Source organism: Gastrolobium bilobum, unplaced genomic scaffold, assembly GCF_033153095.1.
Source record: "Gastrolobium bilobum isolate Gb01-03AN ecotype WA unplaced genomic scaffold, APGP_CSIRO_Gbil_v1 utg1891, whole genome shotgun sequence".
Taxonomy (NCBI): domain Eukaryota; kingdom Viridiplantae; phylum Streptophyta; class Magnoliopsida; order Fabales; family Fabaceae; genus Gastrolobium; species Gastrolobium bilobum.
In genome coordinates this window covers 359871-377007 of record NW_026899025.1, presented here as the reverse complement: position 1 = coordinate 377007, position 17137 = coordinate 359871, and the positions used below count along the sequence as shown (strand labels likewise).

Genomic DNA, 17137 nt, shown 5'->3' with positions numbered 1-17137 from the left:
CAATGCACTTAAAATGAAGAGTTCATTTATACAAGAGTTTTGATGATAACAAACAAGCTTAGAAGCGACGTCAAAGATAATACAACTTGCAACAATCAAAAGTCCAAGGAAGCAATTCAACAAGACAACAAGAGCAAATCATTCAACACACATGATCAAGATCAAAGATCAATATTGTAATATATCCTTGAGAGATTAGATCTAAAATGTAAAGGTAATTGATTAATGATGCATAAATGAGCTCAAAGAATATTTAACTCTATGCATGCATTATCCATGACATCAATTTCTTGAAAGCTTTAAGATTTATGAAAAAGACCCTTGACATATTTCGTAACCTCAAAACATTTTCGACAAGTCAAGGAATTACATTAAAAGTAATTAGAGGCAAGAAACAATGCTTTACAACTCGAAAAACTGCACCATTGATGCTCTGTCAAGAAAGTATTTGAATACTTTCTTGACTGTATTCGAATACTTGTGTTGTGAACAAAGTATTCGAATACCTTAAGAAAAGTATTCGAATACCTGATGGAGTATTCGAATACTTCACGAAAAGTATTCGAATACTTACTGGGAAGTAAGCAGTCTAACGGTTATAAACGACTAGTTTCGTGCCAACACCTATATAAACTCATTTATTACAAATCAGCAAGCCAAGATTTACTGTTCCATTGATTTTGCAATCATTATTGATCATTCTCATTGAATCAAACTCATTCATTACTTGTTCTTACTTATATTGATCATAAAACTCCTTTGAGCTTCATTCTTGTGTCATTGATCAATACCCATAAGCTTCAACTTGTATAATCTGTACTTCAAGAGTACAAATCCATTTCTAAACACTCTCATTCTGTTTATTTGAGTTGAGGGTAGTGAGACCCTAGTGAAAATGTTGCTCATAGCCTAAGAAAGTGAGTGGAAGCAGTGTAAAGGTTTCAAGAACCAAAATTCTTGAAGGTTGTAGTGGTTTGTCAAGCACCCTTGAAGCTTGATAATTAGTGAAAAGTTGAACGAGCGGCTTCAATCTGGACGTAGGTCATGATGGTGGTGACTGAACCAGGCTATATCGTGTTTGCAATCTCTCTAACTCTTTGCCTCTTTACATAAGCATTATTTGAATACTTGAGCTTATTTAACTTTACACTTAACATAGTACTTGCTTGTACTGATTTCTATTCCTTAAGCTTTGCTTATGTAAAAATCATATTAACTCAAGAAAATCTTTTTCAAGAAAGAAAGTGAGACATTTTGTGAAAATATTTTTAAAAATCAATTCACCTCTCTCTTGAGTTTGAGGCCACTTGTCCAACAATTGGGAGACCCATCTTCCACTCCATGACCTGATCATCATAGTAGTTAGTCACTCATCTTTACCTCTTCCCCCATTCACGTTGCAACAGTGAAAATTATACCATGCCTTTTTCTTTCAATGGTTTAGGTATTGGATTAGGACCCTAAAATCAAAATAAGAACAAATGGAGGGATAAGAAATGAAAACAGATAGATAATAACAAAGATTAAGGAACAAATTTGGATGGAAATAGAAACTATAACATAATGTAGTGGATATTTGGATGTTGTGGTTGGGCAAAAAGAAAGTGATGAAGGAAGTAAGACAATAAGAAATGAATGAAATAATGATTCAGCAGACGATGGCTGATAATTAGAGGTGATGAGTAATGGTCAACAACAAAGACAAAAATTGGTGATGACGAAAGATAGTTAGAGCAACGATGGTTGGTGTTGGGATGAGCATAAGGATATTTTTATTGGTGAGTCCAACATCTCGAAGTGGGTTGGAGTTAGATCGAATCATATTGCTTAGGCTGGTAGATGTAAGTATAAAGAGTTGCACAATGACTAACAATTATAAATTTTGGACTAGTGGTAAGCGATCAACCCAATATTTTTGGTCTTAAATTTATTAAATATGTTTAATTGTTATGAGTTGATAGTGAAAGGGGATTAATTATTTGAATTGAAATTGTAGGATGATTTTCAAAAAATGACCTAAAGTGTGGTTCATAGGGGTGGTAAAATGTGTCATAACGCATTGGTTGACCCACAAAACGATATATCAAAATACAGGTCGTATCGATCCATGTGATAAAATGAATCTTATGCAAGTTTAGATAAATGATATGAATTAATGTCGTGTTGTGGATTAGCCCGCGTTTTGTCAAAAAATTAAAAAAATAAATAAATTTTGGTGTTATTCATGTACTCAAGTGTGGGTCACGATCGGGTCAACCCTCTTATTTAATTCAAATTTTTCCTTTTATTTTTATTTTTTTTAGAAAAATGAAATTTTTAATTTTGTTAGGTCAACCCATGTCACCCGTAACCTGTAACCCTGTACGGATTGGACAATTTAACTCGCGGGTCAGACTTGACCCACACGAACCCGACCCTCCGACCCCTTTTGTCAACCATAATGGTTCAATATAATTTTCCCTTAAATATATTAAGGAGCAGGATATTCTTACACTATTGTAAGAATAATAAATTTTACACCAAATTTTGGTCATTTATTTGCTTGCATCCAAGTGATCTAAATGTTGAAATATTTAATAAATCAAAACCATTATGTATAAATAGTATCTACGATATCAAGGTTAAGAGTGTAACTTAAACCGGTGTAAAAAGATCTTGAACCAAATATTTATATTTGATAACAAAAATTTCGTCTAAAAAGAAGTGCTTTTGAAAAAGGGAAATTATTTCTGCAGTTATTACAGAAATAATTTGTCTGCCACAGACACAAAAATAAGCTAGCTTTTGAGGTGGTAAATCTCAAGGTTCTTATTGATTTCTCCCTTAAGCTCTTATCTATGTATCCAAAAAAAAAAAAAGAGAGAAAGGAAGACTATAAAGACATAAGAGAGTTTTATTAAAAAAAAAGACATAAGAGAGAAAAAATTGACGGAGGCCACTCCTTTTTTATTGTGTCCGTGACAAACAAATTATCTACAAAAATAGTTTTCCTTTTTGAAAATTTTGGATATATGATAATTAGGAAATAGAAGTTTTATGTTACATGACACAACTTCTTTTTTCCATTAAATTAAAAAATAGGTTAGATAATATTTAAAATAATAGGTATTAATTATTATTATTATTATTTTACAATTAAGTAGTATTTTATTTGTTACTAAACTCCTGTTATATTCAATTTTTTTTTATCGTAGCACTCTCTAGAAAAAATGAAGAATAAAAATTTTATTTATGACAAATGTTATCTATATATGGAGACAAATGAGTTCCTAAAGAATGTTGAACTAAATATTAGTATACATGTAAGATTAGGATTAGAAAAAGTTAACGGGTTGGTGGGTTAACCTACTATAAAACAAAATGAGTTCATTTTTTAACCCATATTCAACGACAGATCAACCTGCTCTGTTCCATTTTTGGCTGGTCGGGATAGGCCAACCCGTATTGATATCTATATTATGATCAGTGATATTGCAATTCTCGGATTTTGGGAGTTTTTCTGTCATCATTTTTTTTCTTCTAATTATTCGATTTATAAATATGTTTTGATCACTTGTTGAAATTATAGAATTAATTTTTTTCCTTTTATTTATTACCTTTTTCGTAATTTCCAATGTAAGTATAGCCTGCATTTACTACTGTTTTAAAGAAAAATAATTTTAAATTTATTATTTTCATTTCTCTATTATTACTTAAATGATTTTTTTTCATAACAATACTTACCCTGATATTTTGATTTTATTTTCTAATTTCACTATTCCTTTATTCCCTGTAAAATTTAACAAGATTTTAAAAAAGTAATTATCAACAGTATTTTGTTAATGAATATAGATATATTAGTAATTATTGGCATGATATAAATGTTTTAGACCGGTCATTTATGCTTAGGAGTGTAAGAATTTATTAGTTAAGAAACATTTAATATTATCTATTACAAATATACTTTTAGCTATTTAAGAAGAGAGTAATAAATTTTTTAAATTCCTAATATGTTAAAGATTTTATTTGATGGGTTTATTGTTTCTCTTGTCAAGAGATAAATTATCTCCTGCAACCTCAAAACTACGTTGTTTTAGTATTAGGAAATTAATGAAGAATATTTCAGTACCTTTATTTGTTTTTTATTATATGAATTTTACCAAAACACTTTTATTAATTTCCCTAACCCTAAAAAAAATGTAATTTAGGGGTTGCAATATATAACCTTTTTTTTTTTGGTAAAATGCAATAGATAACTTTTTTTTTTTTTTTTGGATAGACAATGCAATAGATAACTTTATCTCTTTTGGTAGGAGAAACATTAAACCTTTTTTTTATTTATTACTTTTATTTTTTCTTTTGTAATCAATGTCATAGTATACTCTTTATATGCATTAATTAAAATATAACGAGTGTTGATTAAAGCTTATTAGTTAAGAAACATTTAATATTATCTATTGCATACTTTTAATTATTTAAGAAGGGAGTAATATAATTACTTTTATAAATTCATAATCTATTTTTGATTATATATATAGGGAAAAAAGCATTTAATATTACTTTAGACAATTTTGTCTAATATTCACTGAAACGACATTGTTTTGTAGTTGAAAAATTAAAAAATTAGAATGATAAAAATTAATATATCCCTGAAATAAATTAAAATTATAAATACACCATGATTTCGTCCCAAAACAACGTTGTTTCGGTGAACATTAGACAAAATTATGTAAAGTAACTTAGAAAAAACCAACATATATATATATATAATTATATATATATGGGTTTACATTTCTGCAGCTGCTGTACGTGCAGTAATCAAATACTTGCCATATATATACTTAAAAGCATTAAATATGGGAAATCATAACTATACAAATGATGAAAGCATTAAATATGAGAAATCATAATCATATATCTGTCATTACTGTACGTAAAGCGGCGACAAAAATGATTTTATCATATATATATATATATGACATAAAGAAATATTTATCAAATTTTTAAATTAAAACTGTTTTTATAATCATGCATTTAAGGCACACATAAATGCGCACACGCATAGGCATAAATTAAACATACTTTTGTCCAGCCAATAACACAAAAAGGCTATCTGGCGATGAAAGTAAGTTCGAATTTTTCTTTTTCTTCCCATTATATGAACTCCACTCTACATCGTGCATTTTTTTGAAAACCACAAACCAGAAACCGAACCTGTTTCAATGGTTTTGTTTTTTAGTTTGATATTTTGCTAGTCCTCTCCGTTTTCCATGCATGCACTACAAGCGTCCATCTATTAGTCTTGGCCATAAATGGAAGGCTTGGTGTAAACTATCCGTTACATTGGACTTTTTGCAAAGAAACTCTTAAATGAAAACAATTTTTTTTTTCGCACTAAATATTCAATTTCCATAATTATTTTTTACCTTATTGACTTAGTTGTTACTTTGTTGGAGGGCATTGCTCTTAATTATGTGAGAAAATAAATTAAATGTTTCCTTCTCCATCACACAGAGGAATATAAGGAAAAATCAATGCAAGGAAGTAATGTCATTATTACTTTCACTTTTTTCGGGTTCTGCTTGCTTTGGCATGTGAATGCTAAGTAGCATATATAACCGCCCTAAGAATTCACAAACCTCCCGCACAGAAAAAGGGTAAAGGAAGAACAAAAAAAAAAAAGCTCTAGTTCTTGCAGCAGGTAGATTGAAAAATGGATTTGTCATTGGGAATGGGTAGTGGGTCTGGTGATGAACAAGATAATCAGAGCTTATACAAAGGAAAAAGATCCTCCCATCGTCATACTTCAGAACAAACAGCTAAGCTTGAAGAGTAAGATGACATTTGCTTGTGAACAATCTCTTTTATTTTTTTGTTTTATCAAAATTTCCGTTTGATAGTTTTGAGGGAGCATTGATCTTGTTTTTTGGGTGAAGCTATGATATGAAAGGGCTAATCTTGTGTCAATCCATACGGAGCAGATACCAAGATTGCCAATCGATACTCTTTGGAGAATTCTACACACACAAAGTTCAAGCTATATCATAAAATCTTTTTCGGATTTTGATCAAGTTCAATTAATGTATTTCTGTGCATTTAGGGTGAATTATTACTATTAGTTTTCTTTGTGTGGCTTGTTCTCTTTCAAGACATGGATTTTGCTTTGTTTAATGGTTTTAATTAAGGAAGTATTTTTGTTGATCAGCTTCTGTTCAATCGATCTTTGAATTTAAAGATCATCAATGGTTAATTTTCTACATTTTTATAAGTTTTGGGCTGCACTTCTCGATCCACACTTCTTTTATATATATATATATATATATATATATATATATATATATGAAAAAAACATTTATACAGTCAGTTTAGATAAGGTTATCTACAGCTATCCAAAAACTACGTCGTTTTGATTAATGAAGGGTGTTTCTGTAATTTTAGGTGAGTTAATTGAAGGGTATTTCAGTAAAATGTATATGATAAATAAATAAATAAAATTAAGAAAACAGCGTTCATTAATTCACCTAAAATTACAGAAACACCTTTAATTAATCAAAACAACATAGTTTTTGGATATATATATATATATATATATATATATATATATATATATATATATATATATGAGTCGCTTCTTTATGTTTATTTATTAATTAAATTTTTATTTTTATTTTTTATTTTTTCTTGAATATAATATGTTGTCAACAATTTCTAATGTCCTAACACCCCCCTCCCTCCCTTTTTTTCTAAACAAGGGATGTCCAACCCTTTAATATCGAATAACAATTACTTTTTTTTTGTTTTAAAAAAATCCCACTTAATTAGCAATAATTTTGCCTTTTTAAAAAAAACTTTTTTTAGCAGTATTATGTTGTCAATGTTTTATCGGATTTGACATAGGCCACTGCCTCTAAGAGAGCTTAAATTTTTTCTAATCAACTAGATCCCTTATGCACTAGGGATGACCCCTTATATATGCAACATACCAGCTTCTGCGCTGCATATACAAATCAGTCACAATCTTAAAATTAATTTATTATTTCGTATAAATTAAAAGATACATTCGATAAGTGTTAAATTAGGAAAATGAAATACATTTTTAGATATAGTTCCATGTACTTGTTGATTTCTCTATACTTTCACATTTATGTGTGCCATTTTGCTGATTGCATCATGTTTATATCATATCTTGACTTGTGTCTATTGTCCATAGACAATTGTATATGTTTCATATATAGCTTATATGTGTCATTTTCTTCTTCTTCATGTATTTGTTATTCAACTCATCTTGCAATTCCCTCTCACCTAATTGGGATCTTTATTTTCGAAATAAAGAATATTCAAAAAAATCCCACATCCTGACGATTACCAAAGGCGTCAAATAGCCAAAGAGCTTGGGCTTGACCCAAAACAAGTAAAGTTTTGGTTTCAGAATAAGAGAACCCAGAGAAAGGTGATATATTTAATTCTCTAGTTTGACACAAATTCTTTTACATGGCTTGCTAAGTAATTACACTGATTATTTAACATGTATGTTATGGTCTTAAGACTCTAAATGAGCGAGCAGATAACAATGCTCTTCGTGCTGAGAATGAAAGGATCAATAACGAGAACCTTGCATTGAGGGAGGCTTTGAAGAAAATAATTTGCCCATCTTGCGGTGGTCCACCTTGTGGAGATGAGCACGCCATCAAACATCTTCAGCTTCAAAATGCTCGTCTAAAAGAACAGGCTAGTTAACTAGTTTTATTCATTCTCTTTTAACACAAACCATTTATTTGAGGGTTTTTGAGGGTTTTATAAGAGTTATGTTGTAGGAAAAGTGATTGTGTAATGTTATAGAGATTCGTTTTGCGTGCCGTAGTTTTTTTTTTTTTTTGTTTAAAAAAGTGTGGACCTCACAAAATGTTGTGTGTGTAGAAAACTTTGTTGTGTTATGTTAAATGATAAATACAAACCTCTTTATTTGATTATTATTATTGTCATTATGACAAATGTTATACTTACTATCATTTTAAATTTTATTAATTCGAAATCAAATGTTAAACAAGAGAAAAAATTAACCATTAACGACAACCAAATATGTAATAAAAATGGCAAGTCTAAAATAGAAGTAAATATAACCACAGCCTATTATTATTATATATTATTATTTTTTTCTCTTTGATAAAAGGCTACAATATGATTCATATTTATTTATGAATTTCTTTTCAGCATGAGAAGGTGTCTATATTTCTTGCAAGGTTCATACAAAAACCGATTTCACATCCAGAGTTGCAGCTAGCTCCTCCTTCCGCAGGATCTTCATATGATTTATCACTAGGAAGTACTCCAAAATTAAGTGTTGATGGTAGTTTTCTGAATCTAGGTGTTGGTTCAACAAGTCTTTCATTTTCAGATGAAGACATGTTGCCACATGAAACGAACGAAAGGGAAGAATTGGAAAAAGCACTAATGTTTGAGATTGCAATATCTGCTAAGGAAGAGTTACTTAAGCTTTTGGACACTAATGAGCCTATATGGGTCAAGTCTTCAACTGATCGGAGATATATGCTTCATCCTGAAACCTATGAAATGGTCTTTCCTTTGGGTAGTCACTTCAAAACTTCCACTGCTCGTGTTGAATCTTCCAAAGATTCACGAATAGTGAGAATTAAGCCTATGCAATTAATTGACATGTTCTTAGATTCGGTTAGCATTTATAAACTTTATTATTTAATTTCCTACTCATTGCTTTTATTAATGAAAGATATATATATGTGTACTTATAAGGGTGTGTGGTTTTAATCTTTCAGGAAAAATGGATAAATCTTTTCCCTACAATTATTTCAAAAGCTCACACAATCAAAGTATTTGAAAGCGGGATGTCAGAGAATCGAAGTGGAGCTTTGCAATTGGTATATTTTCATATGAAAACCTTGCTCTATATATGTAATAAGTTTCTTTGTTATAATATTTTTTTGTTTTTGTTTTGGTAACATAATTAACTAAGTCAAGACTTTTTCTTCAGATGTATGAGGAGATGCATGTTCTTTCACCTATAGTGCCATCTCGGGAATTCTACTTCCTTCGCTATTGTCACCAGGTTGAAGCTGGTATATGGGTGATAGTTGATGTATCGTTTGATTACTTGAAAGAGGAAGACGACCCTTTCAACCCTCTTTCTCGCTCTTGGAGGTTTCCCTCGGGTTGCATGATTCACAAAATAGCTGATGGCTCAACCCAGGTTAGTACGTAGTTAAAATTAGTCATAAACATATAGTGTGCTAATATTATAATTTATGATCAAACACATGGTCTGAAAATAGATAATTCTAAGCCAGTAGAAGTGAACTAGGTAATTTGTTTAAGATAATTATTAGTTCGATCTTCAATACAATCATTGTGTGTATCTATATAATTCTTATATAACATTTTAAAGCAAAGTGCACATGTCAAATAATGCATGAACAAAATATTGTAAGTTTCTTCAGAAAATTTTGGTGTTGCTGCTTTTGTTCTACATTTTTAACATGCCCCTTTTAGTCTATAGTTCTTGAGAAAGATACATGAGCAACTTTGTCACTAACAACATCAAAAAGCAAAAGGAAAATTTTTATACTTACAATTAGGTTTTTCAAGAATGGGAAAAATATAAGCTTGATAGAAGGGAAAGGGAGGAAAGAGAAGGGAGAGGAAGGAAAAGTACAGAGTAATCCTGTGTTTACCTTGACTCTGATAAGTTATTATCTCATCCAACCGTTCAAGTTAATAAGTGATGAATTTTTAATAGTTTTATATTATATTTCTCTAGGATGTCCTTGTTTGGATGTTTAAGTCAAAATATGAGAGGAACTATTTCCCTTATTCTCATAATATATAGTCTCCACCATTAATTTGTAATGATGTGTTTGAGCCTCATTTGTTTCTCGTGGCTTTATACTGATCCTTACATGCTTCTCTTAATTTTGATGCTATTATAATGCTAACTAATAAAATAACCTTTTGTTATAAAATTATTATGTTTTTTTCTAGGTTACATGGGTTGAACATGTTGAACTGGATGAAAAGTTCCAAACGCATCGGCTGTATAGAGACCTTGTTAATAAAAGTATTGCGTATGGAGCAGAAAGATGGCTTATGGAGCTTCAAAGAATGTGTGAAAGATTAACAAGCGCCGCTGCTGAATACGTACCTAGTTATGATTCCGGAGGTGGTTACTCTTTATCTTCTTTACTTCAAACCATGTTGCTGCTCATTCATTTACTTTATCTTCTTTATCTATTATATGTGTGTTTATATATAGCTAATTCTATGGTCATATATATTCTCATTTTTCAGTGGTCACTATACCTGAAGGAAGGAGGAGTGTGATAAAACTTGCTCATAGAATGGTTAAGAATTTTTGTGAAATTTTAAACATGTCAAGCAAGATGGACTTCCCGCAACATTTAACTGAGGAGAGTAATAGTGGGGTTAGGATCGCTGTTCGCAAAAACACTGACCCAAATGGCCTGCCAAATGGCATGCTTGTTGTTACTGCTGCTAGCTCATTTTGGCTTCCATTCCCTTCACAGATTCTTTTTGATTTCTTCAAAGATGCTAGAGAACGTATCAAGGTTCACATACTAAACACTCCTTAGTTTATTGTAATATATTGCGCCTTGATTAACTTACACAGGTGTGAATGTTCTTATACTCATTCTTAGCGCCATTGATCTGCTTGTATCTAACGATTCATATATCTAATAAATTAGAACAGTTAAATATAAATAAGATCAATGATCAAGATTGAAAGTTTAATAATTTATATTTGTGTAAAATGATCTTGCCCTTAATATCTCCTCCTTGTGTATAAATTTTAACTTGATGTGCATTATAGAATCAACCACTCATTTGTTATTTTCTTTCAGTGGGATAATCTTTGTTCTGGGTATTCAATGCATGAGATTTCACACATCTCAAACGGAACTCATCCGAACAACTATGTAGCAATTATTCGGGTACGTACTTATCATATTTCTTTCTAAAAGAATATTTTAATAACCCCTTTGTTACATATATATAGGGTCATTTATTGCATTCTCTTAAGGTTTTTTAAATGGAAACAATGATTATTGCAATCCGAATGTCATATATATATATATATGCTGCATGTAGTATTGTGATCTATGAAAAATTGTCAAATTTATTATGAGTGGTATATGAGTAATTGCTTTTGGTATAAACATGATTAAACTGATCATTTTAACCATTCATGTGGAACAGTCATTGAACCCAAATGCGAACAATGTGTTTCTTCTTCAAGAATGTTTTATAGATCCATTGGGAGCATATGTTATATATGCTCCAGTTAAGGTACCAGACATAAATTTAGCTGTGAATGGTGGAGATTCATCAATGGTGTCAATTCTCCCATCAGGCATTGTCATCTCTGAAGATGCTCCATCTATTATAAATGCTCGAGCATCTAGTAGCAGTGGAAATAGTGGTAAAGGATCACCAAGAGGTTCACTGGTGACTGTGGCTTTCCAAATTCTGATGCCTAACCCAGCTGTAGTGAACATGGAATCTGTGGCTGGTGTTAATGCAATCATAACCTCAACAGTTCAAAACATTAAGGATGCTTTGATCAAAGACTCCGATTGAGGAGTAATCTTTTAGTACAATATGATGTTGGTTTTATATCTTGGTTTTTAATTAAGACAATATGACTCAAAGTTTTTGCTATCATTATAGTTGTTGACTTGTTGGCAGTTATTAAAACTTTATTATCTGCCATTATGCAGAATGATATTGGACAATATATAATATATGCTTTATCTTTTGTTTAATTTCTGTGTATCTTTTGTTTAATTTTTAGTCTTTGTCCTTGTGAGTTGTGATGCCAATTATAGGAATGCTATGCTTGATCAAGAGAAGCTTGCTATTTAGTGGATCTTATTTCATATATATTTGGATTTTGGGTTTAGGGATATTGGTGCAAAACTCTTTGATTCATGTGTATGCTTGTTGTATAGGGATATTCAAATTGCTAGGGTGCTCCTTGGCAACATGTTGACTCGAGATTTTTGTTCATGGTGTTCAATTGTTGATGGATATGTGACAATTGATATATAACTTAGATGTTTGCACATGCATTTGTTTGAGGTAATGCCTGATAGGAATTTGATTGTTTGGAATGTTACGATTAGTGGATATCGAAAGGCTAGAAACCCTTGTTATGCGTTGAAATTGTTCCTAGAAATCAACTATCTATTTTCCATCAAGAAGAATTCTTGAACGTATTCTTTCAAATTTAAACAAGCTTTTAAGCTAAAAAAATTATAAACTTATCTAGCAATTTTATTATTTTTATTTTTATTTTAAAGTAACTTTTAACCTATAAACAAAATTAAAAAAAAAAAACTGATCCAACGGCTCTCAATATAAAAAACGAAATTTGTCCAAAGAAGTGTTGTGGTGTTAGGACTTGTTTGATGTGATGTATAAGGCTTAATAGTATAAGCTTATATTATACGTTATGACATTTTCAGTTGTTTGGTATGACCATCATATATACAGCTTATAGAACATAACTCCTTAATACATCAAAATGTTGTATAACTTAATCAGGCTTAAGGGAGTGAAATTAGGCCTGATAAGGGGTTAATATTATCAAATCAAAATTAAGAAAAACAATTTTTTTATCATTTAAATTAATAATTATTGATGGGCAAGGAGTAGGGTTGGACCCAGCTCGACTCAGTCCAATCCGTGTGTAACTCGAAAAAAATTAACTGAGTTAGGATTGACTCAAAAAAAAAAAGAATCAGAAAATTCAACCCAACTCAACCCAAACCTGGTTAGGGTTAGTTCATGGGTTTTCTTGAAAAAAGAAGAAAAAGCAATTGTTCGGGCTGTTTCTATTGGACGAATGGATTCGAGGAAACCCAAATCATAACCTCTTCGGCCCAATTCTTCCTTGTTATTCCTTTGGTAACCTGGCTGTTGCTATTGGACTAATGGATTCGGGCTGGGTTATAATATCAACCATTGGGAATAGGGGCCTGCACCTTCACAGCCAACACCTAAAGAAAAGGATGATGATGAGGATGGGTAGACAGAGGATTATGATATAGGTTATTGAACATAAATATTTGGTCAGTTTTATTTTTTTATTTATATTGACAACTTGAAAATTTGTAACAACAACTTAAATAATACTTTTCATGTTTTATTTATATTGAAAACTATGCATTTTGATTAAAAATTTGTGTTGTTTTTAGCATTTTTTGTTGCTGTTACTACTAGAAATATACATATTTTTGACAAAAATTTTTCGTTCAAAAATTTGACGAAATTTTTTCCATCAAAAACCTTACTTTTTCATCAATAAATAAAGTCATGACATAATATTAAAATAATAAATTTTATTGAAAATTTCAACAGAAAATATTTCAGTCTAAAAATTCTGTCTCAATTGGCAACGGAATTTAGCAACAATTCCGTCAAAAATTTGGACGGAATTAATTTCCGTTGAAAAGATTCGTCACAGTTTGCAACGAAAAAATATCTTTGTCAAAAATTTCGTTCCAGTTTGCAATGGAATTTATCTATAATTTCGTCGATAATTTCAACAGAAAATAATTTTGTCGAAAAGTTCCGTTACAATTTGCAACAGAATTTATCTATAATTTCGTCAAAAATTTCAACGGAATGAAATTCCGTTGAAAATTCTTAACAATTTTGCAACAAAATATATATAGAATCTCGTCAAAAATAATATTTTTAATTTATTAAAAAACATTAATTTCATATGGATTTTAATTCAACAAATACAGACTAGTGTTCCTGATAAACATGGATTTTAATATACATCCAAACTATCATCAATGACCAAAAACACTTTATATAATGAAAAATATGAATATATGATAATTTCATAGAGATAATACATATCCAAAGTAACATTAACTACCCAAAAATACGATACATAATGAAAAGTACAATACACATCCAAACTAACATCAAAACATCATAAATAATGAATAGTGCTAAATCCATACAAGTCAATATCACATATACAAATAAATAATAATCTTAAAGGCACAACGTGTGAAAAAGTGACATTTGTATAAAAAAAAGACATCAATCCTCCCCATGATCTTCACCAAGTTGTTCATTTTTATTGTTAGGGTCTTGGGTTAGTGCTAGTGCCTCGTTGCTATCCACCTGATATTGAGATTCTAAGTAGCTAGGACTATACAATAGTGTTTGTGGGATCCTGCGCATCATATCATGCATCTCTCGCATTTTCTTTTGTATTACTTCTATTGTGGTCTGAGAGCGTGCAAGTCGGCTCTCAGATTGTGCAAGTTGAACCTTAATAGATGTACTCTCGTTAGTTAGTTGTGTAACCACCTCGTGTATCCTATGAGTTTTTTACTGTGAGACTCCAAATGGTGCTGTGTTGAATAGATGTGATTTTTTTATAAGTATCCACTTCAAATCCTAAACCATAAATCCTTCCTTTCTTGTCTTGCCCTCCGACCGCCTCCACAAATAGGTCAATATCTGAAGCTGGACCGCTACCTTCCTTATTTGATGTGGCCTGAATCTGCCTTTTCTCCCTCAGCCTTGTGTAGGTGTCCTACAAAGTATGCGTAATAGATAAAAGTAATTACCAAATGGTGGTAGCTCAGTTGGTGTATGGGAGCTGAGCAGGTGGGGAGAGAGCATGTGTTCGAATCCTCCCAGTACCACCTTTGGAAGGGGTTTAAAGCCTTAATCCTGGACCCGCCCCGAATCGGATTAGTTGCGAAGCGATGAACCGATTGGAATATTTCCAAAAAAAAAATAGATAAAAGTAATTTGTTATCATCAATCCCAAACACAGTACATAAAAAACAAACTTTTTACATGCAATTTCAATCCCAAACAAAATATATAAAAAACAAACAATTGTATTCTTTTGTTCATGTTAATTTTTTTATTGGTTCTTCATCGGAATTATCGTTATAGATTAATTTTTGTTATTAAAACATATACTAAAAAATTGGTTAGACGCTATTATGTTCCTTCAATATTCTACATAGATCATTTGTACTTTTCATTTTTGTCATTTCTTAATTTTAAATATATTGTATGTTATCGTATGAAAGTGTTTGTGACTATCGAAAATCAAGTGTCTGTGGAATGAGTTTGTTGGGTACGTGGCAGTTTGCATGTTAGACTACTAGCATGAAATGAGGAACAGTGACTAAAGTGTCATTGTTGAAAAAAAAAACACCAAAATGTCACGCTAACATTAAATTTTGTCAAAATATCACGTGGCATATTTCGCTACACTGTGTAGCAAAATATGTGTGCAAATAATTCGCTACACGGTGTAGCGAATATGCCGCGTCAAAATGTACAGAACCAAAAATGTCACGTGTCAGATAGAGAGAATTTCGCTACACTGTGTAGCGAAATTCTCCTTGTCTGACACGTGGCATTTTTGGTTCTGACGTGGCATATTTCGCTACACCGTGTAACGAAATATTTGCACACGTATTTCGCTACACAGTGTAGCAAAATATGCCACTTAATATTTTGGCAAAATTTACTGTTTGCGTACTATTTTAGTTTTTTTTTTGCCAATAATAACACTTTGACCACTGTCCCATGAAATGAAGTGTCTTTGGAGCTTTATAATTTTTTTTTACTATAACTTTCTGACCACAACAAATGAATGGAAAGGTGAATAGAAAAGTACTAAAAACAAATGGGTGTTCATATTTTACTTAGTCATTTACTTTCATTAAATTCCATGAAATAATTAAATAAGATAAAGTAAACATTATCTTTAGGTAGTATTTGGTTGAAGGTTTATTTTGGGATTGATGAGAAAGTGTAAGTGGATATTGGAAAATACCACGTTTGGTTCAGGTTTTTTCAAAAAATACCAGGCAAATAGGATAGATGGGAAAATGACTTTTGTGTTGATTTTTGGATGAAATTCACTGTTACAGAATACCACTTGAGATGTTTTTTTTTGAGATAACTGGGGAAGTGAAAAACAGGTGCAAAGTTTCTCCCGAACATAGATTTTGCATATTTAAATAAATTTCCCTGGTAATATTTGGGTCAACCAAACAACTTTTTTTACATTTTCCTACCGAACTCACTTTCCAACCATTTCCCTATCAATTACATTTCTCTAGTAAAAAAAAATTTCTCCCGAACCAAACACTAGAAAGAAGAAAGAAGGCTATGCTTCTTGACAGGTCATTAAGTAATAACCACTAAAGCATGAGTAGGCAACACTATTCAAATTTATTTACAAGTCAAATTGCGAAAGAACTCGTAACAGTTGATCCTGAGGGGCGTTTGGTTGAGGAGAAATTTTTTGAATACTAGGAAAATGTAATTGATAGGGAAATGGTTGAAAAATAAGTTTGATAGGAAAATGTAAAAAAAGTTGTTTGGTTGGATAAAAAATTTACTAGGAAAATTGAGAGAAATTATTGAATGTGTGTTTGGTTGAAGATAAAATATTGATGGGAAAACTTAATCAAATTACAAAATTATCCTTTTAAAAATAACCATGTAGGACCAATTGTAATGGGTAATTGTGTCACTTTATAAATCACTTTATTAACTTCTCTGATTTTTCACACAAATACCACCTTCAAACTTGCTTTCTGGAACAGTGGTTTTTTGCTTTTTAACATGCAAATTCAAAAGCTGGGCAACTGATACTGATTTGTAAATTTAATAAGATTAGCGAACCAAACGTGGACAACTTATTATGTAGGAATCACTTTGATGGGAAACAAACCAAAACTCTTGAAACAAACACCCCTGAGAGTTTTATATCAATATATCCAATTTTTAATATATGTGAAAAATTGTCTCCAAACAAATTCCTCGAACATATGGTGCCATAGAAAAGAACTTCGTAGGATAATGACATTATCAGAGTCATTATTATGACATTGACCAAATAAAAAGTACTAGTGGGTGATTGTGGTTAGGAAGTTTATGATTCTCAACAAAATGAATTTAATAAAGCAAATCCACTACGCAAAGTAAATGTATTCCTATGATTTAATAAAGAAAATATAAACTATGTAAAGAAAAAAACTTCCTTTCTTAATTCTTTTTCGTTCAATTTTATTCATATGATTTTTTATTTAATTAATTTGTCATGTTTTTA

The 17137-nt window shown here is 30.9% G+C and overlaps 1 protein-coding gene across 1 annotated transcript; it reads left to right on the top strand.

The window, feature by feature from the left end:
* Positions 1-1739: 1739 nt before the first annotated feature.
* On the top strand, positions 1740-11604 carry LOC133286329 (homeobox-leucine zipper protein HDG11-like). Its single transcript, XM_061483736.1, has 9 exons — positions 1740-1841; positions 7525-7707; positions 8191-8667; positions 8772-8873; positions 8987-9202; positions 9991-10168; positions 10297-10574; positions 10869-10958; positions 11224-11604. Exons 1-9 carry the CDS (start codon positions 1740-1742, stop codon positions 11602-11604), a joined length of 2007 nt encoding a protein of 668 aa, XP_061339720.1.
* The last annotated feature ends 5533 nt before the right edge of the window (positions 11605-17137 follow it).

Excerpts from the sequence above, each read along its gene's own strand:
- LOC133286329 (XM_061483736.1), top strand. The coding sequence starts at position 1,740 with ATGGTTGGTGTTGGGATGAGCATAAGGATATTTTTATTGGTGAGTCCA. Across the intron at positions 7,708-8,190 it reads ATGCTCGTCTAAAAGAACAG|CATGAGAAGGTGTCTATATT; the intron begins GCTAGTTAACTA and ends ATTTCTTTTCAG. Across the intron at positions 9,203-9,990 it reads TAGCTGATGGCTCAACCCAG|GTTACATGGGTTGAACATGT; the intron begins GTTAGTACGTAG and ends GTTTTTTTCTAG.